Genomic DNA, 26,501 nt, shown 5'->3' on the forward strand with positions numbered 1-26,501 from the left:
CCACGCACACTGACTGCGGTTCACATTGCCAGCCTGTCTCAAGTCAGGCAGCCTTAAACTAGTCCAATCTCTCCCCTTTAACGGAGTCCCAGATGTTTTCTGGAAACTGCAGGAACTTCAGTGCCTTTTGGACCTCGTCGTTGCTTGGAACTAGCCAGTGGGTTGAGGATTTATTACAGAAGGGACTCTGCAAATCTTGTTTCTTGAGGAAACGGCGATGAAAAGGAACATTAAATTGGCAAGAAAGCACCGGGCCAAACTCTGCCTTTAGATGGGTGGATGTGAGTCTCGGTTATTTCAGTGCCAGCAGCATGTGCCTTTCCAAGGACTCACTTCAATCCAAGCAGCCTCCCAGAAGAAGAAGAGACCTTAGGAAGGGAGGACCGGCAGTGAAGGTGTGGCTGGCCGGGCTGTGCCCACGGGGAGGAGTGAGGAAGGGAGCCGTAACCTTTTAAAAATGAGCAGCCAGGTTTCTGAATGCATGTGTGCTGAAAGGAAAAGTGTACTTTGCTTTCTCTCCCTTCCCCCACTGAAAAACTCAGCTCGAAGGAAAAAACTTCTCTCCAAATGGAAATACGATTGCCACATTGCCCTTTGCAAAAGAAACAACTTGACATTTGACCATACGTGGAATTTCCTTAAATGTGGGCTCTGCTGTGAGACGAATTTCTCTTAGGCTTCTGCTACTTTCTAAATTAAAAGAAAAATAGTATCAATGGTGGTTTAATTTTCAGCTCTGCAGCCTTTGGGCTTCTCTGGTCTATTCTGTGCAAGTTTAACATCTCATCATTAATAAGGTTTTGTAACTTTTAAGTATAATTTTGTGATAAAATGTAATGAGCTGTACACTGATATTGTACTTCAAGAATCCCAGGATCCCTGATTAGCCCAAATTAGCCACTGCAGTGATGGCCCGGGGATGGCATCTCAGCACATCTGATGATGATTTTCCGTGCAGACCCTGTTGGTTAGCTGAATCCCAGGGTTTTGGAGACAAGCATTCGCCTACTTCTACTAATTCCTGTCATTTCTATGGATTAATAAAGTGATAGGTGAGGAATGGATCCAGGATACAGCAAGAATACTGGCATGGGTTCATGCTGAAGGGGAGTAAAGGTACAATATGAGCAAGGCATCACTGAGAGCTGCAAGAGCAGCCCCGGGGGGTGTTGTGAGGCAGCAACAACCCTCGTTCTGCCCTGAGATGGGAGCTCTTGGGTTTGTTTAACTGCATGTGAAAATGCTGGCATTCCCCTGACTGCTTCACTCCCGTGAGGGTACCATGCCTGCGTGCAGAAATGGCCGCAGGAGAAATTTAGTCCCCAGATTAGCCCAGGATGAGAACTGGAGAGTGAGAAGGAAGAAGCAGCTTCATGCATCTAATTAGGAAATTGCAAGGAAGCTTGTCCCTGCAATTTTAAAGCATAAAACATTTCATCTGTGCCTCCTGAATGCTTCTGGCTCCCAGGGCAGGCTCGGACCTTTGCTCGTATATTGAAAGAAGCACTTGCTGCAGGACTATTGAGTATCTGGAGAACAAGTCGCAAGATATTTCGGTTGTAGAAGTGACTACAGCTTATCGGAGAGCAACCCCAGCCAGGTGGACACCGAGCAAGCCACAAAGCTGCCCCAGCTCTGCGGCAACGCAGCCAGCTGCAGCCAGGCTGGTGAGTGGACAGTTACAAAGGGCTCTGCTGGACCAGCTGCATCACTTCAGTACACCGAGGAAGAGGGTTAAGTGAAAGGATGTTACATACTTAAAGCCCCTTATCCAGCAGTCCTGCAGCAGCTGTTCCTAACCAAAGCCCCAAGAGATCAGTGCCAGGAGCACCATCAGCCTGCTGGGCAAAAATATTTTTCCATTCATTGAGACTTTTAATAAAAAGAAAAGTAAAGAGTCTCATATTTTTCATGAGCATTGAATGAAAAACTTTTTTTCTCTCTTTCCTTTCTTTAATAACAATAAGCAAATAACCTTTATTGAGTCTTTCCTGTTTGCAAGCAGCTCTCCAATTTGACAGCCTGATTTAGTGCATTCCCCTCCTTCCCCCTTGCCCGCTGTGGAGCAGGGACCAGGCTCCCCACCACCATGCCATGGCCTCACAGGGTGACCCTAGGAAAGTCACTTCACCCCCTTCCAGGATTTCCTCCTCTCCATGCTGGCAGGGGAGGACTTCGACCCCCCCGGGGCTCTGAGTGCCCGTCACCCCACACTGCCTGGCTCAGCACCAAGATGCTGCAGTCCCCACTGTGCATCTTAGCCCAGGCTTCCCGCCTCCGGAGTTGAGAGTCTAACCATACCAAGGTGGTCCTGAATTTCTCCTTGAGGCAGCTGGAGGTGCGTGTAGTCAAAAACATCAATATCGGAGAACCTAAAACAAATCCAATCCCATTTTCAATGAAAACTCCTTGGAAATACTATTTATGTGCTGTTAAAGCAACATGCCTCACCCCCAATGTGACTTACAGAGGTCACTTATGTGGTAATGATCTGCTTTATTCACTATTCCCAAGGAGTCTTGTCCTCTTTGCAGAAATTGCCAACAAGGTCACCGCTTCCGTTAATTGTGACTGTGTTTATTGTAAGACGGAGGCGGCTCCAAATGACTAAGAATGAAAACTCCCAGATCATTCCCGCTGTCAAACACTGGTGATGAACGTTTGCAAAGAAGCAAATGAAAGTGGGTTGTGAAGTGCACCACGTTACAAACTTCACAGATACCCTAATGAATAATTTCCCCTGCTGTTCAATTCTGATTCCATTAGCAATTCCTTAATTAATTCTGTCTCCTAGCACAGCAGACCTTCCTTCAGTGTCGTGGAGACAGCGGTTGCTTTGGTAGAGAAGATCAGCTAGACAGATATCAGCTGGAGTATTATCAGATCTCTCTGGTGCTCTCTTTCTGCTGCTGGTCATTCCCAAGTTTGGGATGAAACCCTGATCTTTTGGTTACCTGTTGTGGCTAAACTTGGCCAGTGACAATTTTAATGATGTATTTTCAGCGCATAGCACTGAGCAGGAAGAAAGTCTTGGAGGTGAGAATGGAAATGAGATGTCATTTATTTGAAGGTAAGACTGTGTTTGGCTGCTGTAAATACTCTGCATTGGTAATGTGCTGTCTGGGCCAGGTTTTAATGAAGACTGAAGGTAAGTGAGGGTGTGGTCTCTCTCTGACCTGTGGTGAAAGGAGGAGGCTTTCACTCCCTCAAAACACATTACAGTGTCCCCAGGATGAGCCCATAATTCAGAGCGTCTGACACCTCACCTTCCTTTATCACCAGACCAATATCCTTGATCACTGATGGCTGCAATTAGTCCCCAGAGCACTGATAGTACATGATGAACGTTGTGGCTTTTGCCTTCCAAAAGGACAATGCTGCGCCCCCGTAATTCCTCTTGGGATTTTCTAGCTCTGAAGCCTTTGTCAGCTAATCTTGGATATACAAACTGTCTAGGGAAGTTATTGATTCCTCTCTTCTCCACCTCCCTGCCCAGTTAGGCTGATTTATAGGAATTTTGGTAGGAACCACTAAAAACCTGGCAGAGCTCATTAATTTGTGAATCTTTTAAAGACTTCCCTCATTGCAGAGACCATCTGTTTGCCTAAGTGTTATTTTTGCAGCTGCCAAATCAGGTTTGCAAGACTCTCACCTTCTCCTCAAACCCACCACTTGATATCGCAATATTTACATTCAGGCCTCGACACTCTCTTTTCCACCAGATCTGTGCAGAGCAAATGCAGCTACACTCAGCTGTGCAAGACTCAATCTTAATCCCACTGAAATAAACAGAAATAATGCCATTAAAACCTGAAGCAGCAAGATCAGATTAAATTGTATCATTTTTCTTGGCTTTTTATGTTCACCAGGAGACTATTCAGTAGCTCCTGGAACATTTGCAGAGGGAACTCCCATTAACACTAATTGCAGCTGTGCATGAAAATCTACCATGTATCGATGGGAAAACAGCTTCAGCCTCGGTTCCCCTGTGCTGGGTAACCCCTGCAGAGCCTGCCAGCAAAGGGCCACCTGCGTTTATCAGCAGATGCCAAAAGCTGGGCTCACACTGTCGTGCTCACCTTCTCTCCATCCTTGTGTAAATGCGTTTCATTTGAGTGCTAGGGCAAGCTCATTTTGGTACCCGGGGTGTCAGGAGACATTGCCAGCAACAGCTCAGAAGCCAGTTTTGTCTTCTGGATGTAGTTTTTCTATTTCCTCACATAATTTCAATGGCCTTTCATAAGTCCTCCCCAGAGAACACAACCGCTTATAAATTAGATGAGACTAAAATGCCACCGAGATTCAGACTATCCACTCATTTCTTCCTTAAGATAAATCCTCTTCCAAGTCTTTGATCTTCTTATTTTATTTACTGTATATCTGCACGTTTGCATAAAATGTTTTCTCTGCGAGCCAGTGATTATCACTGGTAAGGTTCACATTTGTTGGAGATAGCTGGAATTTCTCCCCCATTTTCTCTTTGAATGTGCAAAATTATTTTCCCTGCCATTGGATTGGCGTCAGCTGACATAGTTAATCTTCTAATCTTCTCTCTGGGGTGACATCAGAGGAGATGATGGAGATGTTTCCTTTCTTGAATACAAGGCTCAGGTTCAATTGTGACTAGTGAAAATCCTGTTAATAAAAAAATACAGATTAATGCAAAAGGATGATATACCTAGTTATTTAGGGGGGCTGCTATTACTTTTGTATTTGTTGTTTCCTAGAGGACCGTTTTAGCTGGCAGCTGTATCTTGCCTTTTTTTCCTCACTTTCCCTTCATTGGGTGCACCCAGACGAGGTCCTGTCAGTGCACCAGCTTCTCTTCTGATTGCGTTATTACACTACCTGTCCATCAAGTTGAAATGTGAACAGAATGTGTCAGAAAACAATGATGAAATAAAATCCTGATTATTATTATTATTGGGACTTGATGGGCGCTTGACTTCTAGTCCGAGCCTGGTGGCTTTCCTCAGGGCAGGCTCCTGCTGATTGCCGTGCAGAGGTTCAGGCCTGTCTGACCAGCGGCTCTGGAGACATTTCTCTGCTGCATATGCACGTGGCACAGCATCCCACGGACCCTGGATTTGGCTGGCTGGTCCCATAGGTATGGCCAGGACCGCACTGAGACCCTGCCAGTGACTCAGGAGATGTGGGGCTGGCAGTGGGGCGGGTGGTAGCTGGCCAGCGTGGTCCCCTCTTGCTTCTCTGCACTTTACCTCGGTGCAATTCAAAAGCTGTGGTTAGTTTCACCCCTTACGCTAGAGGACAGAAAGGCCCATGCTCTCCCCACTAGCCACAGGGCTTTTCAAGGGGGGAAAACCAGTCTTTGCTAACAAATTCCTAACCACGACTCCCAGGGAAAACAACACGAGGAGCAAAAGACTTAACACACGAGCTGAATTTGTTCAGCTCGCCTGTCTGTGCTGGCAGGAATGTTTAGCTTGTCTGAGCGTGGGTCGTGCACCGGAACCGTCCCAGTGCCCGGGGACCGTCCCCGCCTGCAGGACTGCGTTTCGGGCTCTTCAGTGCTGTCAGAGAAGGTCACCCACGTCCCAATGCCAACCTGCTTGTATCAGCCTGCAGCTTCTCTTCTATCCCTACCCCTCCCCTCCCCCTGCCCCGGCCTTGAATCCTCCCGTACCCAACAGGCAGAAATCTCTTCACACGGCAAGAAAAAACCCAAGGGAATTTGCATAAATTAGAAGGGAGAAGCGCGTTTCGGCCATTCTCTATTTAAACTGCGTGGAAATCGTGCTGATGGGAGATATGAATGCCTGCCAAAGCGGGCAGTAAGGCGCTCGCTTCAATCTCATGGAAAATTGCAGATTTAATAATCAGATCTGACTTGGTTAGCGAAAGAAATCGTTCTCACTTCTCGTGATTTCCCTCTGCCAGGAGAGAGAAAGGCAGAGGGAAGGAGAAAAATCCGTCCATGCTCCTACAGCAGTGATGAGCTTAGCAAAGCCCAGTAATGTTAGCAGGTGGCCAGCGTCTGGCAGGGCCTGAGATCCCACAGTGAGAAGGGCAGCTCCCTCCTTTTCCTACAAGGTTTGGACGAGACTGGCTCCAGCCGTGGCTGAGTGAGAGGCGAGTCAGCAATAGCAAAAGCCCTGGTCCAGCTGGGAGCTTTTGGGTGGATCTGGCTCTTTGCACAGTCAGATGGCTGAGCCTGTCAGGTTGTGGGGAAAATTATGACCCCACATGGGATTTTTCAAGGCAATTAGGCACTACTTAGATCAGGAGCATAATGGGATGTGTAAACATCTAGGTTAGAAACTAAGTCCCACTACATGTCTTACTCCTGTGGGTGACAGATAGTATTTGGGCACTAAGGTGTACTTGTACCGTTGTAGGTGCCCTGCACCCAGGTTTCCCCACATATGTCCTCTTTCCCCAGCCATATCAGCTCAGCTCCAGGTTCTCAGTATATCAAAAGCCCTAGGTAGTGCTAGTATTTCAGGATGCATCAGGGCGATGCAACTGTCTTCCACATGAGACCAAATAAGTCCAGGCAAACCTTTAGGAAATACTCCAGTGACTTCCTTCCATACATTACATTTACCATCCCACTCATGGTATTTGTCATGGATTTTATGCAGAGGACTATCTGTCGGGCAGTAGTATGAAGCAGACAGATTCATGACCGGTTCTCACTGTGTGTTGAGGAATAAGCATCCTTCAGGTTCCTTGGAAAGCCCAAGTGAGAGCAGTTATTGACAGATATTTAGCACATTTCCCACATTAGCTTAATACCTCCTAAAATAATACGTGCTTTACTTCTCACCTTTTATTGTTTAGTTCAATTTTTGGCTTTTGCGTTTTTTGCCATGACAGTCACCAGACTTATTCATAAATTCCCAAAACTTTCTCCTTTCAGACTTAAATTTTCCAGGCTTGGCCTTTCTGCAGAAGCAAGCATGGCTCTTTTCAGACTAAGAAACAGGGGAAGTTAAAAGAAATGCTCAGTTCTACTCCGAAAAAAAAAAGTCTTATAACCTCTCAAAAACCAACATTATAACTAAAATATTCAGGGATCAAAGCTAATTTTTTAATTGGAGTGGTTCTCATCAAAGGAAGGTGTTTGTGAGTATCACTGTAAGAATTAGATCTGATCTGTTCAACTTTTCATCCCGTGGATAACTTCATGCTTTAGTGTTTCACTGAAGAGCTCTCCCAAGGCCAAATCCTAATAATGGCTCTGGCAGACAAGCTCTTGCCAACTTTGCTGTAATAGTTTAAGATGTATTTGTCCTCCCCCCTCAAGCTTCTCTGCTGGCTTCTCTTCCCCTCTTCCAGAAGATGTTGACCGCCTGTAGCAGACTTGGCCAAGGACGACGTAACGGGGGTGATGGAGGCATAGGTTCCTTAAATTGCTCTTGAAGATGAGTTAGAGCTAAGACACCAGTCTGTGATTTGGTGTGCCTTCAGCGCAGGCAGTTGTCCAGCTCTGCTGGAGGGCTCTAACCTTCAACGGAGGAGCACCAGCACACAGCTGTGAGAGGTAACTTCAAAATCAGCTGCAGCTGTTTGCTTCGTGAATACAAGTCAGAATGGTGAGCCCTTGATCCTGCAAATACTTACGCATGTGTTTAACTTTATAACTGTGAGTAGTTCCAGGAACTTCAGTGGGGCTTGAATTTAAATTGGCACGTAAATGCTTGCAGAACTGGGAGCCTGCATTTGCACAGGGTCAAGCTAAGAAAGCTTCAATTCACACACGTTGGAGCAATGTGTTTCTGCAGTGAAATTGCACTGGAAGAAAAGTCCTCCGGTCTGGTTTAAGCCTTCTTCCTTTCCCAGATGCATACTAAGATTAAGACCAGACATCTCCATGCCTCCCTATCTTCCAGAATAGCTAGAGACCTCTCCTTGAGTCTGTGGGTGGCAGCAGGATGGCAAGGCTAAGCACGATGCCCTGCACTTCTCCTCCTCTTACAGCCTCTTTGGTGAAGAGCACAGCCTGAGGCTCTGTTTCTCCCCAGAGCCGCCATCCGGATCAGCCTTATGCCAGTGAATATCCCTGTGCTGTTGCATGAGCAGACCTAGAAGCAGCCACCGACAAGGGCTGTCCCTGACAGAATGATGCCAATAGATCTTCAGGCTGGCAAACCCCAGTGGCCATGGGACACCCCTGGCCCCACTCGCCCAACTCCACGCAGGCAACCCGAGGGGTGGTTTTGGGAACATGTAACTATCTACATTTGCAGCTATTTTAGCTTCTTAGTCACTGGCCTGACATCCTGAATTGAATCCATGGCTGGCTATGCTGCTGAGTAACCAGCAGAGTATTACAAGGCTTCTCTTCAGAGAGAAAGCAGGTAGAGCCAGCAGTGTCAGCCTTTGGGTGCTTAGACTGAAGCATCTAAGAAGTAAAACTAGCCCAAATTTTTCAGCGCACTGAGCTCCTAGTATACGTTATGTAAATTAAGCCTTTTTTTCTTCAAGGCACTTTGAAGAAAGGTGACCCCTGGGGCTCCAATGGCTCATTTCCCTGAGGGGCTGGGGCTGGCCACAGGGTCTGGAAGTGCTTCCCAGAGCCCCCCAGTAGAGCCCCCCTTGCCTCTCTCTCCTCCCAGCCCTCACACTGGCTCTGGGTCTGAAACCCCGACATTTGTGAAGGGCTCAGATACTAAAGGTCTGTGTCAGGTAAAGCCCAGACTGTCCCTGACTGTTCCCAGGAGAAAAAACAGCAGCAAACCAGCCCTCGGGTGCTGAGGGCACCTGCCAGGTCCCACACATCTCTGCCAAGCCTACCATGGCTCTAATGCTGCCAGAGCCTTTGCTTGCGCTTCATTAAGGTGCCTCATGAACACAGCAGTGTGCAGGGGTACTCTCTACTGATTGGACCCGTCTGGAAATCTCATACCAAGCAAATCCCACATAAACATCTCCAAAGATTAAAGAAATAAGTTGTAGGAGCAAAATGCTTCACTAAGGCAGCATTAAAGCAGCATATTTTAAGCAAGAAAAAGTCATGAAGTTACAGAGAAATCTGCACTCACAATAATATATACCATGAAGCAGCCTTTAGTAACAGTGCTGCAAAAACTATGTCTCAGATATTACAGTATAAACAGAAGACCATTTTTTTTCCCTTCCCCCTTAAACAGACGCACCCTGACTCCTGCCCCCTTTTCAGCAGCGAGCATTTCTGCTGGGACCCTTATTTAACCTGCAGACGGAGAAGGTACAGAGCAAGATGTCAGAGCATATCCCCCAGCCCACCATCTCTCCCCCAGCCCCCCCGGGAAGCAGGAGTGCCCCGGCGGTGCGGCTCCCACCACCAACCCCACCGCACAGCAATTAGCCCCGTTCTCCAGCGCAGATTTGCGGCTTAGCTCTTAAAAGCCGTTTCATAAATATTCGATGGCCTTTCCGACAGGGTAATGTGCCTCTGTGACATTAAAGAGGAAACTCTGCGAAGGGGAGGGATGACAACAAATTTATCCACCAATAGCACACTCTTTTGGCACAAAAGCACATTCTTATCTTTACATCCCATAATGAGAAGGCAGGGAAGGGACTGTTGCTACAGCTCTCTGGGTGGGTAGATGTACAGTGTAAGAGAAGGGTGGCTGTAAAGTGTTAGATTTTTTCCCCCCCCGCCTTTGCAAGCAGAAGGACCCGTGCTTGCGTTCCTGCTGTGGTTTTCCTAAGCCCCTGGTGAGGAGGACTTCTCGCACGATGTCAGACTGCGAGGGACTGCCTGTGGGTAAGCGCCAGATTTATATTTACCCCGGTGTCCTGCCGACTAGCTCACATTCTCAGATTGCAAAGTCATACGTGAAGCTGCTTGCTTTCGAAGGGAGCCAGAGCCGTGGCAGGCAGAGGAGAAACTCCCTGCAACCACCATGGATCCCGGTGCGGTTCCTTACGAGCCCGTGGCGGAGGGCTGGCGCGGGTGGTATCGCCTGGATTTTCTCTAAAGGCACAGGGGCTGGATAGGAGGAAGGGTTCGGTAACTCAGGCAGATGGTCTGAAGTGTCTGTGTCCGGAGAAATGATGGTATTGACATGTGTAGTCTTGAGCTCGGGAAGGAGAGTTTCTGGGGATGGGATACGCAGGACCAGGCGCGCTGTGTACATCTTGTGTTCATGCCTTGATAAACCTTCCCGAACGGTAACGGACGCAGCAAGGGCAGATAAATGTAATGCGAAGGGTGTATTTGCTGAAAGGAAATAGAAGCGTACCTTATTTTCAAAATAAGTGCCTTACGTGTTTTGCCTATATCTGGAAAGGGGTCCTTTACTAGCACTTATGGCTGTATATGTCAAACTTCACCAAGCAGGAGAGCACGTCAGCAAGAAGCGTGTTTCTCAGCTGTTTTTTCTAACTTCTATAGGAATTGTAAACACTCTCTAGACTGTCTGCACGAAAGGAAACTCTTGTCAAAATGCTAGAGTAATTCTCTGCCAAGGCATTTTACTAATAAAGAGATGGGCCATTAAAACCATCTCTTTTTTTCCTTTTTTCCTTTTGCCATGGCAAGCATTTCTCTTTTCACATCTGTATATATACATATATATGTACAGATACTATGTAGCACTTGTGTTTCACTGTGAAGCCTGTGAAGGCTGTGTGTAAGAGATGAGGATCTGGACTAAAAAGTGGGGCTGGAGAAGGAGAAGGCTGCTGCAGTGCTTTTTTTCTTTTCCTCCTCTTTCTGCTTCCATCTTACAAAAACAATCCCAAAAATGCACACTCAAAACCGGAGTGGAAAAATATAAATTATGTATATGGTGCAGAGTGAGCTGCGCCTTGCGCAATTCCCTGTGCCATTGCATAGTTGCTATCATTGTCTAAAGAGAGGAGAGATGAGGATGAATATTTCTTGCTTACCTTCTCAAAGGGCTGATCTGTTAACCAGCAAAGCTTCCCTTCTTCAGCTTTTGATTTTAACGGCCTGGCCTCGGTTTGCTTGTTAAGCATTCTGAGTTGAGGGTGGGATATTTCAGGGTGACAGTGACAGTATTTAGCTGGCATCTGATATTAATGATGAAACTGATATTGAGCATGCATGGCACGTTGTGTGCAGAAGTTACTGATATCTCAATTACCTTTGCTGCTGAAAGGATCTAGGAGGTTTCCTCCAGAAAAGTGTTCGTAGATGCATGATTTGAGGGAAGGAAGCAGTTTGTTATGGGCAGGAATGAAAAGTAAAGATAAAGTGATGTTTAGATGTGGATGTGGATCGGAAACGTGCCAGCATATGCAGAGGAAAGGTTCGTTTCTCTCTGCTCCCCCGGTAATCCTCCCACGTCCCGCAGCCGGAGCTGGCCCTGCCTCCAGCCCAGCTCCCTGGCAGCCGGGCTCACCCTGCCTCCCACCACCCTGCCCTGCGCCGGCCACCGTAACCGGTCACAGCCAACTGGTCACCCGCTGCACGGACCTTGCAGAATTTTCTGGTTCATGTATGTATAGATGTGTGCGTGCCTATATGCATACACACAAAACCAGCACTGGAGATAGATATGGTGGCACTCCTGTGCAGTTATTAAGCAATTTTAGTGAACCAGTTGCTGGCAGCTTGCTTTTCACGTCAAGGTATTTTGAAATCAAATCATTTTCTTTGTGGTTATTGCTCTTTTTCTACCTAGTTCAGAGTTTAAAACTTTAGCAGTAAAAGCTCCATAAAAAGGGTTGCAAAAAACTGCATCGAACTTTCCGAAATAGCGATTAGTATCCACTAGTGCAGAAATACCACTTTGCTGAATCCAATCAGCATAGCAAGGCTGGCTTGTACTTTTAAAATCCTTGAGTTTGAATGCGGACAGATAATATATTTGCAAAAAGTTGTTGCAGTGACAGATATCATTAGCACTGCAATGTGGCTAGAATCCAGAGCCCTGCTTATAACACAAACTGTACGGACGTATGCATGCGTCTGTGTATACCCATGCACAGAGCTATAAATAAGTTTAGCCAAAGCACAATATTAGTGTCAAGTGTACGTACTGCTTCACCACCAACGTCGTTGCAAAGGGTATGCCTCGTGAACAACCTGGAGAACCGCAGCTTGTAGTTACAGTAAATTAATGCCAGAATTTTTAGCCTGCTTTCAGCCTACACAAGAATGTAGCAAGAACAGCTGCGTAATTGTTCCCTTGGACAAGCAACCCAGAGGGAACTGCTGAAGACAATCTTTGAATTAAATAGCTGGATATGAATGGGTCGATATATCAATAATTTTTCAACAAGAAGTTTTATTCAGTAAGAGTATCCCACTTTTATGCTGGAAATGGTTATGCAATTTTTCAGGATGAAAGCATTGGGTTTTTTTAAATCTCTGTTTTGTGTTCAATTCCAGTGTGGCTGCACCCTTCTGCTGATGTGGAATGGAAAATTAAACATGTGATGCAAACAAAGTTTTATTTTGTCTTTTGAATGTAGCACAGAAGACATAAAAAAAGGATCCTGGCTGTCAGATTGCAGATTAAATGTTAGCAAGTGTACAGTCATTTTGGACTGAATTAATACCAAAAAAGGCACTTGAAAGCATTGCTATCAAAATGATCTATTAGTGAACAGAATTCTAAAATTTACACTATTAATTTCCCATTGTAACACGGGGAGCTAAAGAAGAAAGAAAGATCAGTCACTTCAGGACAAATGCACTCCTATTTCTTTCTCATTAGCAATTATTGACATACTGATGCTATCCATTAGTGCCAGCTACATAGATTCCCTGTCATTCCTACATGCAGATAAAAGCAAAGCACATCAATTATTTAAGTGCTTCCTCTTGTGTGCATTATTTTTCTCTTGTAAGGAGACGTAGTTCAGTCTCCATACGACTGGGCAGCTTTTCACGCACCCAGCATTTTGATTAGGAATATATGAGTCATGATGGTTCTGGTTCTTAACACAATCCTTTTGACTTCAGAAAAAAACTCTGGAGTCACGCAAAGGTTCTTAAAGTGCCTCTTTCCTTATTTTCTTATTTCTTAGTTCAGCCACAGACTGACTTTGAATGGCACGGGTAACTTTTTGTGGATAACATCACCATTGCAATGATACAAGGTATTCAGCCGTAACAGATGAAGATTATATTGCTGAAGAGGGAGTAGCTATTCAGACGCTGGGAGTCTCATATGTACATACTTTCTCTGTTATTTACTAAAACAGGACTAAGAAGGGAAGAAACAGAATTGATTTAGCTTGTTCTGCAGCAGGTGGCATGCGAATCTAACTGAATTTCCTCTAAAATTCCTCCCAAACTTTTATTGGCCTCGTTTCAGTAGAGGAGGAAACAAGACCTTTCATCTGAAGTATGTTCCTGACTCTTTAGCTAAATACTTCCTTTCAAAGCTAAAATTACACATTTCAAACATGTTTTTAAGACAGACTGGAGCCAATTTGCTAAAATTGGTGCTTTCAGAATCAGGATATCCCAGAAACCTACAGGAATTTAGATTTCCTGAAATTCAACACATATTCTGCACTATCACGGGGAGTCCATTTAGCTCAGCCAGAGAGGCTGCTAGGGAGCAAGACCTCCATCTCCCAGCCTGGGCTGTCTCTAAACAGCCGCTGGGAATAAAATATGGCACAAGTATATTTTTGTAACAAAAAATCATTAGGAATGACTCAGCACATGCATGAGCGGTACTCCTGTCAAATAAAATTGCCCCACTTTCATGTACTCAGAATAGGACTATGCTTTAAATTAATCTTTCATCAGGTTTGGTAAAAAATGTCTAGAGTCTTGCAGATAACTCTGTGGCCCCCTCCAACTTAGGGCTGGAGCACCAGTTCTGCTTTGCAATCTAAACCTTAGATAAAAGGCCTTGACTCGGACACTAATGTTGCCATGTGAGTGGTCCCACTGAATACTACTGTTTGCAGGGTGAGATCCGAAGTGAAAGGCCACACACTGAAATCACCTTGCAGAATTGCTGTGCAGACTGTGTTTAGTGCTCTGGGATAAGGAGAGAAGCGGCAAGGTTTTTTTCAGCATATCAACCCAGCTACCTGCTGCAGGTTAGAAAGGTAATGGCATGTCTTAAGCATCTCAAGAGAGTGGTCTGCAGGATGAATGACGGCTCCTGATCCCACTTAAACCACCAGCACTGGCTTGCACGCTTGGAGCTCCCTGGGAACATCCCTGGGCCAGGGGAAGTTGAGGCCAGGGCGCTGGCACTCCCACGCCTGCAGAGCTAGCTTTGCACATTGAGGCACAAGAAATCTTGCAGTCAGTACTCTTAGACACACACAAAAAAACCCCACATATAAAGCTTTCAGCTTTGGGAAAGAAGGGGGTGAAGCCCCAGTGAAGAGTGACTGTGAATGACTACCGCTACAGCACTGTCATTGAAGCTGTGCAGCCTTGCTTAGGTTGCTGGAGTTAGGTGCCACTGTGGAATGCCTGAAGTCTGTCTAGGGATTTCATCTGAAGGTCTACGAGTCCAGCCTTGCTCTTGGCTAACTTGCTACCTGCCACAGCCAAGTCATTTAAAGATGCTCTGCAGTTGCAACAGACATGGCTGAGTCAAACATCTTAGAGAGCGAAGGTAAAAATGTTTGATGGTCAGTATAAATCTTCAAGAAGGAAGCATTTCCGAATGCCAGCATTTATGCCATTTTGTGGGTTGTTCTTTTGCTTCAGCTGCCGATTGATCCAGGCTCACTGGGGAAGACATCATCTCTCTGCACGTGACTTTCCATAGGAGAGCATCCTATCCATGAAGCAGCTTCATCTGGTTTGGCTGAAATCCCAGGGGATTTCCTGCTCTCCCCTCTTTTCCGAAGAGCTCTCTGCCATACTCACCTGGGCCAACATCCCATCCTCTGCCTGCTTGGGCGTGGGGGAAGCCCTGTCCTGGGGAGGTATGGGAAGGAAATCCCCACTGGCTCTTGCCCTCTGCCTCCAGGCTCTCTGGCTTCTCCAGATCTATATAGAATCATAAATAATAGAATCATTTAGGTTGGAAAAGACCTTTAAGATCATTGAGTCCAACCATAAACCTAACACTGCCAAGACCACCACTAAACCGTGTCCCTAAGCACCACATCTACAAGTCTTTTAAATACCTCCAGGGATGGGGACTCAACCACTTCCCTGGGCAGCCTGTGCCAGTGCCTGACAGCTGTTTAGGTGAAGAAGTTTTTCCTAATATCCAACCTAAACTTCCCCTGGCGCAGCTTGAGGCCGTTTCCTCTCGTCCTATCGCTTGTTACTTGGGAGAAGAGACCAACCCCCACCTCACTACAACCTTCTTTCAGGTAGCTGTAGAAAGTGACAAGGTCTCCCCTCAGCCTCCTCTTCTCCAGGCTAAACAACCCCAGTTCCCTCAGCCGCTCCTCATCAGACTTGTGCTCTAGACCCTTCACCAGCCTTGTTTCCCTTCTTTGGACACACTCCAGCACCTCAATGTCCTTCTTGTAGTGAGGGGCCCAAAACTGAACACAGTATTCGAGGTGCGGCCTCACCAGTGCCAAGTACAGGGGAATGATCACCATCATAGTATTATTAAGCACTAATCGCTAATTTTTGCAAAGTGATGAGAATGAGGAACACTCTGTATTATTTAACAGGGTTTGTAACTGATGAACACCACACAGAAACTCCGATCTTGATGTATGTAGAATCACAGAATCATAGAATGATTTGGGTTTTGGAAGGGACCTTAAAGATCATCTGGTTCCAACCTAGCTCCAACCTTCCACTAGACCAGGTTGCTCAAAGCCCCATCCAGCCTGGCCTTGAACACTTCCAGGGGTGGGGCATCCACAGCTTCTCTGGGCAACCTGTTCCAGTGCCTCACCACCCTCATAGTGAAGAAATGTACCGTGTACCCCTTGGCAGACTCATTTCCTTTTGCATTTGGGAAGTCAGGTCAGAAGATGAACGTTAACTATCAGAGCCAGTCACAAATTTTCCGGTAGAGTGTTCTTCCATCACAAAATACAGAGGTCACCAAATCGAAATGCAACATTTTGTTGACAATTTCAATACATTAATACATCTCTAAAGACTACATTTTGAAAATTTAAATTGAGTGGGAAGTAAGACAAAAATTCTTGGAATGCTTGGGTAAAATAAAACCTGTGTTTCTTTAATAATATCTGTGTTCTTTGGCCCAATTTGATGCACATGAAACTGAAATCCCAGAATTTTCTTGGCAGCTGGGAATTCTCCTGCCAACCTGCTCTGTTGCTCCCTCTGGAAATGCTGTGGGTCCCTGATCTGTCTGAGCAGTGCCTCGAACAGCGGAGGCTGTGCATTGAGGGGGCAAACACCGACAATAACGAAGCAATCATTATTTTTTAGGGTTTTAAAGAGTTTTTGGAACATGAGGATCAGGCAAACAAGCCAGGAAAAATGAGTGACTCCAGTGCCCCAGGAAACCATGTTCTGCAGGAAAACCCCCAGAAGCAGATTTATGGTGACAAGCAAGCCCTGCTGAGACACAGGGGTGGGAGCCTGCCAGAGGCACACCTGGAAAGCCCTCTCTGCCCATGAGGCATTTCAAGACAGCCCCATGATCCAAAATATTCAGCCAACAGTCCGTAAAGGGTTAAAATCACCTGTGTGCAGCTTTCACCTGCTTCACAGGCTGGTGAGGGCTGAGCCTTGCTTAAATGGCTCCCTGCTGAGGAGGGACTGCCAGGTTCAAACACAGCTTTCAAAGCAAGGAGGCTGTAGCGGCCCAACCATAGTCTCTTCCCGTCCACCTTCTCACATCTTTTGTTGGGGAAAAAAAATTGCTTTTCCGTTTGGGAGAAATCTGAGGCCTCCCAAATCCATGCAGGGGTTGCTGCAGGGCTGGGAAAGGGAGAGAGACGGAGGTCTGGGAGCAACTCCCCGTTTGCACTTGTGTAAAACGCCACAGAAGGCGAAGCTGACTCTTTGTCATCAAAAGCAAAGAGGAAAGAAGCTGCTCTCTGTTGCAGCCAGGCTTGTTCTCAACAAGCCCAGCTCGGCTGTAGCATGGCAGTATGTAGCTGTGTAGTACAAGCCCCGCCCACTACTCATAAAGTTAATTCTTAAAACTAGATTCAAAGTTTGCAATCTCTGGAAATAGGAAAAAGGCAGCATGGGAGCAGCGGGACATGGGCATCCTGTCCCTGGGGCTTGGTGGTAGTTAGGTGGGAGATGACTATGCTCTGGGAGTGTCATGAGCAAAGGTACAGGGTTAGCCTGCATCTTCAGCCTCTGCATGTAAAATGTAGCAGGTGAGGTGCCCTTCTGTGGAAGAGGCTAAATATTTGGCTGGCAGGGTGGCAGGGGCTGCGCCTGCTCGCCGCGTTTCTAAAGCAAAATGTGCGTATGTGTGCTATGCGCTACTGGGGCTCCAAGTGGGGGGTATTTGAGCTAGCAGAGACATTAACACCCATTTTCAGATATCTAAGTTTGCAGAAATGTACTGAAATCATATCTGGGAGTATAAAAGAGGACTTATTTCCTTTTTTTCCTTTTTTTCCTTTTTTCCTTTTTCTTTTTTTGCGGGGGAGCGCTGGGGAAGGAGAGCTCTTCCAGGCAGCCCTTAGAGACAGTTGAAGTTAGCATGAAAGTTTGCAGCTGGGATGCTGGTTAAGGATCTAGTTAAGGAAATACGGAAGATGCTACATAGTTCACAAGTGCTCCTCCTCCCTGCCCCCCCACTGACAGGAGGATTTTGCTTATCTGTAGAAATACTTGGAATCCGTAGTCTGTTCCAGGGTCTGTGAGTGAGAGCACTTGCACAAGCTGTACAGCACATTTCTGAACAGTCTTATTCCATGATGTTTACAGTAACTTAAGGCATGCAAAAAACAACTGATGTGTTTTCTCTCCTCCTCTCCTCCATGCCTCACAACATCTGCAGCATTTCCAACATAGTCTGTGTTAAGCCGTCGGCATTTAGAAGCCATAATTGCATTTAACATTTACTTCTTGCTGTTTGGAGCCCTCTCTTGCTACAGACCTGTTTCACAGGCAGTAATTTAGAGGGTGGGGCACCCTTCCCTTATTTTGCCATTCAGACTCCAAACTAAATGCCCAGTTTGCCCTCCCACCACCCTGGTGAGTTCCCACTCTCTCATCTACGTATTCAGTTCCTTCTCTGTCCTTGTCATTTCTTTCCTTACTGTCTGTGATCAGCTCCCTCATCACGCACGAACGGTTTCCATAGTTAAATTCGTAGCCTTCAAGATTCCCTTAGATCTCAAACCTCCTCTAAAACTCACCTAAAAGACTGGCAAGATCCCCCAAATGCTTTCTCCTTTGTGGGAAAGAAACTCTGGAGCAGAGGAATGGACTCCTGACAAACGCCAAGTGCTGGGCATGGACCTGCTGATAGTGCCCAGGATCTGTTCCCCGAAGGAGTCCTGGGTTTCATGGAGCAGCTGAAGTCACCCTTGAGTCAGCGGGGCACGTGGGGACTGGTCAGAGCTGCTCTTTGGTTCTGCACACGGTCTGTCAATCACAGAAATTGCTTTTGGAAGAAAAGCCTGTCTCTGCAAGCCCTTGCTCAAATGACTCCAAACTGGGCTCAGTAAATTGGCTGTGGCCCTTGAGGAGTCACAACAAATTCCAAGAAGATTCAGGGAAGTACAATGCTGTCCCCATCACAGATAACAGGGAGCATTTCAGAGAGGTGCCAATGGCTCGTTCATCTCAGACAGCTCCTCCTGACCACCTGGGCAGGACCCCCCCCCCCCCCCCCGGCGCCGCATCACCACTCTCAGCACCGTTTGCGTGGCTCATGTTTCCATCGCTTCAGTGCTCCTTGAGAGAGCAAAGGCTTTCACCCACACCAGCTAGCATGAGGGCATGAAATGAAGAGTTTGGACAGATGCTTGAAAGGTTTAGGTCCAAAATCCCCTCATAGACACTACTTGCCAAACTTGACATTTCACATAGTTCTCATCTGTTTTGCAGACAAATATATTTACTTGCTGCCCGCACAGCACTCGTGCACAATTATCCTTTGTGATGTGCTCTTTGTGGAGCTACATGATATGTTATGGCTTCGCTAGTACCCCTCAATCACACGGTGCACCCAGAACACTTCCCAGTAACTAATAAAACTACTGTGAAAATGGTAAAATCCTTGCTGCTGCAACCAGCAGTGGGAGAGGAGCCCCAGGGCTGTTGGCTGGGGCATATTTGTGTGAGTAGCAGCTTTCCTGGTTCACTCAGATGGGCATGGTCGTTCCTGCTTCTCCCCAAAAGCTCTGATGAGAGAATAACCCTGCACTTCAGCAGCTCCGTGTGTTGTAAAAACATGTCAGACCCCAGCAGGCAGCCAGCTACCCAGGCAAGGAGTGTCCAGCCTGAAGCCAGGGTTGGGTGAAAACTCCTGTATCTAGATATCTTGCCTGAAGAGGCCTTGCTGACACAATGAAGGAGTAAAAGCACACAAAAAAAGATCGTTGTGCAACACTCACTCTTTTGAGTACTCAAAAATCTACAAAGGTGACAGCAAGCTGAGGGTCTCAGGTTGTGCTTGATCATATCACAGGAATTACGAAGGACCTAGCTTCAGGTTAAAACTTGTGCATCTCCTGCTCTCTGGGGGAAGGAAGACCTTTAGGAGCCTGATCCAGACCCCCTGGAGCCAAGAGAAGCCTTTCCATTCACTGCAGTGAATTTGGATCATGATTCTCTTAAAATCTCAGAAATGCCTCTATCCACCTGACCGATAGGTACAGACTGTGGCTGCGTCAGCTTGGTTCTTCTTCTTAAGACAGACAGCCTGAGCCCTGTGCGGTGTGGCTGGTGAGGTTTGCTGGGTGAGACCTCACCAGTGAGCACTCCCTTGGTGCGTGGGAAGCACCGTGCATTAGTCATTCTTTGTCCCAGCATGATTGCTCAGAGAAACTTATTTATATTTGCACCTAATTAAAACTCAGTGAATGTTTCATTTTTCCCGTACTGAGACATTGCTAGATATGACTTAGCAATAAGTCACAGCCATGTGTGTGGTATTATTCAGAGTTTAGATACGAGGGACTGAGGCACAGCAAGATTAAGCCAAGACCAGTTCCCACTGATATGGGTGTAAAATCCAAGATGCTGAGGAGCTCTTCTTTCAGAGCACCCAGCACAACACCATATTTCATATGTTCAAACTTCATTTGCAGCTGTGAGTGTTGGGCATGTCTGTAAATCAGATCTGCCATCTCAGGTCCGGCACAGGGAGATGAGGAATGCGCTGTCAGCGACCACTTGTGAAAAGCTTGGTTTCCACAGTTGCTTTGTGGAGCAACTCTTCTCCCCTTGAAAGCTGCTCTGCAGCTGAAGCACAGATGCAATCCAGTTCCCAGCAACACTTTTCAAGCTGACTTAGCCTGAAATCATCCTTGATCTTCCTGTAATTGCATTCTTTACCATGTTCAGTATCTCCAACAGGTGAAGCTGTGATGTCATGATAAACAGCTTATTGGAAACACATATGTCATAAAATACAAAATACTCTGACACCTCATAAATAGATCTCTAGCAATAAGTATACTTGGTATAATAATAACTTGATACTTCACCAATTGTTTGGAGATACTCTACTCTGTCGATGGCCTCACACACAAGCACCTCTGATACAGGCAGCTTGTCCCCAGGACATTAAATCTGTCGTTTTCTACAGCTCTTCTACCCCAGATCAGAGGATGCCAGGTTTGTCCTGTTGCTACAACAGTCAGCTGGCCTTCTCACACCCATCGGACTTAGGCACGAGATTGCAATCCGCTTGTGCTGCAGGCATATGGACCGCATGTGGAAAGGATTTTGAGAAGGAAACGATTATTTCCTGCATCTATCACAAATTCCAAATGGTATATTCAGGCATAACTGTTTGAAAACAGACAGTACATTCATGAAGTGGAAGCAATTTCTCTGGGATATTTCACCTAAACTGTTTGATTCGTCTTAGTGCTGCCAACTCTTTGATGTTTATCATGAGCCTCATAAGATTTGTTTTATTTTTTTTTTTTTCTAAAGCCAGGCTTCTTGGGTCATGAGTTCTTGGAGGTTATCAAGATGTCTATGCACCGTCTGTTTTCACCCAGTCAGCAACATATGGGGAGTCTTATGCCACCGGAGAGGGAGGATTTTCTTTCAAAGATGTTTTGGTCAGGTATTTAAACATATAAGGCATAAGGAGAAGCATCATGTGGGAAAGTGCGAGAGAACGTGCAATGTCTGGCACAGATATGGCAGGCTGAGGCACACAGTGCTCACATGTGTAGGCTGGAGAATAATATTTCTCTAACAAAAACTGTCTTTTTAAACACCAACCACATTTTTGCTTGTTTCCATTTTGAGTCATTTAATGAAAAAATTGGAAAACTCCGGGAAAGCATTCAATCTGCTCACAGTTTTTCACAGGAGGAGTGTTTGTTTTCTCAGCAAACTCCTCTCCTACAATTATTTGGTTTCTTCAGGTCTTTGGGGAGTCTCCCCACACATAAAGTAGCACATGAAGAGTCTTTTTGCTGTCCTATACTACTCCCTGCCTACTCTGATGTCCTGTAAAGCAGGGGGAGTAAGAAGACAGCTCTTCACTCTTCTCCCACTACGCTGGAAGGAGACCACCACTGAAAAATGACTGGATGACACATTTTCCTTGAGGCTTGATGAGTCTCCCCTCCCTACTGTAGCAGCCTTACTGCTCAGATCAACCAAAACATAACTGACGCCAGCGAGGCTTCAGCACTGTCCCTCGCTGCCAAGATCAGGTGTTCCTGCAGGGAGAGGAGGCAGAGGAGCACCCCAAGGTGCACGAGAAAGCTTGCTGCTCCATGGCTGTGAGACACAATGGTAGCCAGGAGCTGAACGTCTCCGTTTTGTCCAAGGGGGAGACACAGGCTTAGAAAATACTCAATTTTCCTAATTCGCTTTTACTTTCTCCCGCAGAAATGTGCCTCAAAGTTGAGTGTGCATTTAGCATTTTCTTCCTTTTCCTAATGAAGTTCAGCAGCTGGGTTATCCTAGATAACGGTGCCAAATCTTTAAAGACTTCCTTGTTCTGAGGCGATTGCTCAATTGACAATCTGCCTCATTAATTAAGCTCCCTTCAGGGAGACAGGAGAGCTGGAGGCAACTGGACAATTTAATGAGTTGATGCAAAGGGCAAGCCAAGGCTGTAGCATGAGTCCATCGCAGCACGGCCCCAAGCCCGCCCAAACAGCTGTGTCTTTGCCGCTCGGAGCGCCTGCGTTCTTGGGAGTGAACTCCAACAGAGTTGTTTAGAGTGAGGAGCTAGCACAGGGAGATCAAATTTGCTTTCCACTACACAGTGCACTGCCTTGTTGCAGGCCTGCCTGTTTACAAGTCGGCTGCCTGGAGAACGCCGAGGAGCGAATGCAGCTGGGCAGGCACCCTCTGGTACAGCTTCTCCAGGCTTGGTCTTGTTCCTCTGTGCCAAATCACTCATTACTTGCAAGCAGTCTCAGACCTCTCCTCCCAGCAGTTACTAGCATCTGATAAGCCCATGGACATCCTTTAGTGCTCAGATTTCTGGGTGTTGACGAGGTATCAGACATCTACAAAAGGTGTGAAAAATCAGCAGGAAGGCTAATTTTTCACTGAGCTCAGTCTATGGTCAGGGATAGCCCTAGATAGCTCTGCCTGGAGCTAGAGGTTAACTTTAGTTCAGAAAAAGGTTTTTAGATCCTTGTTTCTGCTTCCATTATTTGCCAAAAGCCACTTAGCAGAACTGAGTTATCTTCCTTGTCTAAATTCTCTGACTACTGATGATGCTTGGCTGCCTTCTCTGTATTTTCAAGGCCTTATGCTAAATTTAGACAAGGAGGAGAGATTTCTCCTCTGGACCTTCATTTTGTGGGCTACCCATTGACTGCTGTGGGCAGAACGTGATCTAAAAATACCATTTACTGCACAGCCAAGTGGGTTTGGGCTACGAAGACTGATTTCTTCTTGCTACCTACTAGAGCTCCACATGCCCTTCATGTGAAGGGCACATGCCCTGTGCCCTGAAGTATGCTGCTGCAGATTTCCAAAGACTTAAGACCACCTCTTCCTTTCTTATATATTACCTTAGGCAAATACTTCTTAAAAATTGTCTCTCTTCAACTGCACACATGGTTCTCAAGAGATCCTAAATAAGCGGTGTCTCTGCCGCAGTGCAGTGCTCCCTAGAGACACCCAGTCTGAGACCTCTCTGGCCCTTCTTCCCTTCTTCCAGTCCTGCCCATCTGTCGCTTCCTTCCTTGCTCTGCCTGGCAAAAAGTCCTGGGAAAATACCTTGATTTTATCCAGAGATGGAATATGAAGCGTCAAAATACCAATCATAACAATTTATGGGAATAAAGTTTTTGTATCTGAATACTCATGAAGTATAAATGAAAAAGTCATTTTCTGCTTGGAGTGAAGATTAGGAGAAATTTCTTTGCGCTTATTAGAGGAAAGCATCTTCTATTTGCACATCTTTAATAAAGGCTGGTTTCTCCAATTGTTATGCAATAAAGGTGGAATTCTACCAAGTATCCGATGACGACCCAAACCACAATAGTGAAATATGAACCACTTGCTCATGTCACTGAAATCTCAGAAGGGAATTACAGCCTTTAGCAGAGTTCATTTGAGGTATACTACTTAAGGTAATAGGGCTGGACAATCTCATTAAGATTTATTTCCACACCACTTAAACATGGGTTCAAAAGTACAGCTGGAGCTGTACTGACTTTGGCTTACGGAAGAGATTGGAAAAAGCAGTAAACAGAAAACACAATCAATTGCTCAATCTGCTGGGCCAGGAGAATGCAGTATATAGCAAACACAGACTTGTGCCCAGCAGGCTTGGAGGCTGAGGAAATCACAAGAAACTTCTGTCCTTATTACATTGCATAGGCTTTTTTTTTTTTTGCCTCCCACTGAATTTAAGAGATATTGCATCATTCCAAGAGGGAGGGGGTAACACAAAACAATTGCCCCTGCTCTTCCCTAGTTGTAGTTCATCATGCTCACTGGACTTGTTCCAGACCCAAATTTGTCCATACTCATTTGGGAAATGCACGGTTTAGGGAAAATACATTTTCAAACATTTCAGCTTGTATTGCAAATTCCCTAAACAGTCTGAGATGTTTACAAAGCTTCCAACACATTGGGCTTGTCCTCCCCCAGATAATGATATGTGGCGACGGTAATCCTTCTATCACGCTCTAAGTGCTTCTCACTTCTGTTGAAGTCATCCAGATTGTGGGTTATTTGGAACCATTTATTTTTTCTCCTTCTTCAGTATAAAACAAGCAGAGTATCTTTCCACCTGGGAGAGGAGAATTTGCTAGATAGCAAATACAGAAGCCCACTAAATTTGCTGCAGTGTCTTTCTGGTAAGTGGGAATAGATACACTTGGATGCTTCAAATGCTAGAGAGAAGCTGCACCTACCAGAAGAGACTCGTGGTGATCATGGCCTGAAGCCCAGGGGCTTTTGGGATCAGACACCCTGTGATCCACAGGCCAAGTTCAGGCTGCCAGCATGGTCCAGCTCCTCTTATAGTAGGGAGGAGCGGGGCCATCCTGGGCTCACCCTCGTGGGAGGGTGGGCTGCGGGGCTGCAGGGCCAGCACCAAGGTGGGCTTCAACAGGCAGATGATGCGAACAGCAGAGGATGTGACCTTAAGCACGTTGTCGGTGTTGCTTCCACACAGCAACATACCCAAGCCCTTCAGTCCGTGAACGGATTTTCTTGTTTGGGCAAGACCCGTTGCCCTCTCACCCTTCTCAGATTTGGATCATTCTTTGTGGTTTACCAAAACCCAGGGTAAATCAGTACATCCAGAGGCCCCTGGAGATACCAAGGCAGGGAAATGCATTTGGGCCCCTCCCACACTTTCTGTGAGAGGCTCAGCTGGGAAGTAGATCCAGCATCGCTATTCTCCAAGTATGATTTCCTTGGCACTTGTTTGATGCATAAAAATGCACAATCAACACTGCCATGTGGGACAGAACTAAGATCTGCATGTTTGGAAGAAAACTACGGGATTGAATAGAAAGAAAAATGGAGTCGGCAGTTCTAGGGACCCATCACCATAGTATCAAACCACTATTTACAAAACTTCTTTGTGAAGGAGTTTCCACAGGCTCTTTCCTTCACTTTCAGTTAAACTCAACATAGTCGCTGCTCTGGATTTAAACTCTGCTCTGAAAGACCTGTAATCTAAACATGGAAACATTTAAGTCATGCGCTAAAACAAGAAAATGAAGCTGCATGGTGCGATCCAGTGCTGTGTGAGGACCCCCGGGCTGGTCCTGCTGGAGCTGCAATGGCTCCATTGCATAGAGCAACATCCAGGGAAAACCCTCTTCCAAGTCCCAGAGCTGCGGTCCCAGAGGAAACCCTTGTGCAAGCCCCAGAGCTGCCATCCTTGGGGGAAAACCCTCCTGCAAGCCCCAGAGCTGCCATCCTTGGGGGAAAACCCTCCTGCAAGCCCCAGAGCTGCTGCTGCAGCAGGAAACTCTCATGCAAGCCCCAGAGATGCTGTCCCGGGAGTCCGAGGCTGGGCCAAAGCTAAGAAGAGCTGCCCAGGCAGCCTGGCGAGCCAGGACAGAACATGACCTCTCTGCATCTCTGCAGCTGCATTTCCAGCGCTGCCTGGCACATCCGTGCACTGTCCTCTCTCGTAGGTGTGTTCCGGCCTGAAAGCAGCAGAATAAAGCCCCGTCTGTTTTCGGTGGCTGAGTTGTGTGAAATACAGTTGAGACTCTGGCACAAAGGGGGAAAAATTAATTGGGTATTCAAACTTCATTCTGTTTTAATCTGGAATTATTAACGACATTTATATTTTTAAACACAATGTTTAACCTGACAGCGTCCCATTAAAATGCTTTATATAAGCTCATTAGGAGCTTCTGTGCACTATCATGTTTATTGCAATTAGCAAATATTAGTGGCTCAGCCGAACTGCAAGATGTTTTTTCTGTCCTGCTCCCCTTTTGTTCCTCCATCTCCTGCCTGTCATAACCTAAGCATAGCCTAGATTAGATTCTTTCACAAATCAGCCTTTCTGTCTGACAAGTCCTAAAGAAGGAGAAATAAAAAAAGGAAAAGAAATAGAAAATTAACCATTAGGAGCCTCTGAGAAATCAAAAGAGTCTCTTAGATTAAGTCCCTCACCAGTGTCAAGGCTAGGAGCAGTGCCAGTGGCATTAGTGGCACTAAGTCACTTAATTCCGATATGATTCAGAATCATTTGTAGCTATCGGCTTATTCAGAGTAAATCCTCTTCCTCCCAGGTCTTTTGTTTGCCATCTCTTGACAAGCTATGATGCATATAAATGAACTTGTAAGATATGTGAAGGAGAGATATATTTTCATTTGTGCTGAAGTTTCATGCATGCAAATGCTACTGTAGAAATACTAGCAATGAATAGTATTAATAGTTAATGAATCCAATTCTTATTTTGGTTTTGTTTCGGGTTTTTTGAGCCCTTACTCAGATATAAAATGTATGAAATGAAATGGAGGTTTTCCTGAATAACGACAGAGGCCCATTTTTAGACATGCTTAGACCTTGCTCCAGTTAGTGGCAAAGGGTGGCCCAGCTGGCCTGTGT

At 46.1% G+C, this 26,501-nt stretch overlaps 1 protein-coding gene across 1 annotated transcript in view; it reads left to right on the plus strand.

Moving 5' to 3' along the window:
* The first annotated feature begins 9,530 nt into the window (after positions 1-9,530).
* EML1 (EMAP like 1) overlaps positions 9,531-26,501 on the plus strand; it is a 131,545-nt gene continuing 114,574 nt past the window's right edge. The window contains exon 1 of the mRNA XM_087747678.1: positions 9,531-9,715. Within this exon, the coding sequence (XP_087603804.1) occupies positions 9,688-9,715 (28 nt within the window). The 5' untranslated portion in view covers positions 9,531-9,687. The remainder of the gene's footprint in view (positions 9,716-26,501) is intronic.

Source organism: Nipponia nippon, unplaced genomic scaffold (assembly GCF_047370975.1).
Source record: "Nipponia nippon isolate SJK-2023a ecotype South Korea unplaced genomic scaffold, ASM4737097v1 scaffold_11, whole genome shotgun sequence".
In the NCBI taxonomy this organism is placed as follows: Eukaryota; Metazoa; Chordata; class Aves; order Pelecaniformes; family Threskiornithidae; genus Nipponia; species Nipponia nippon.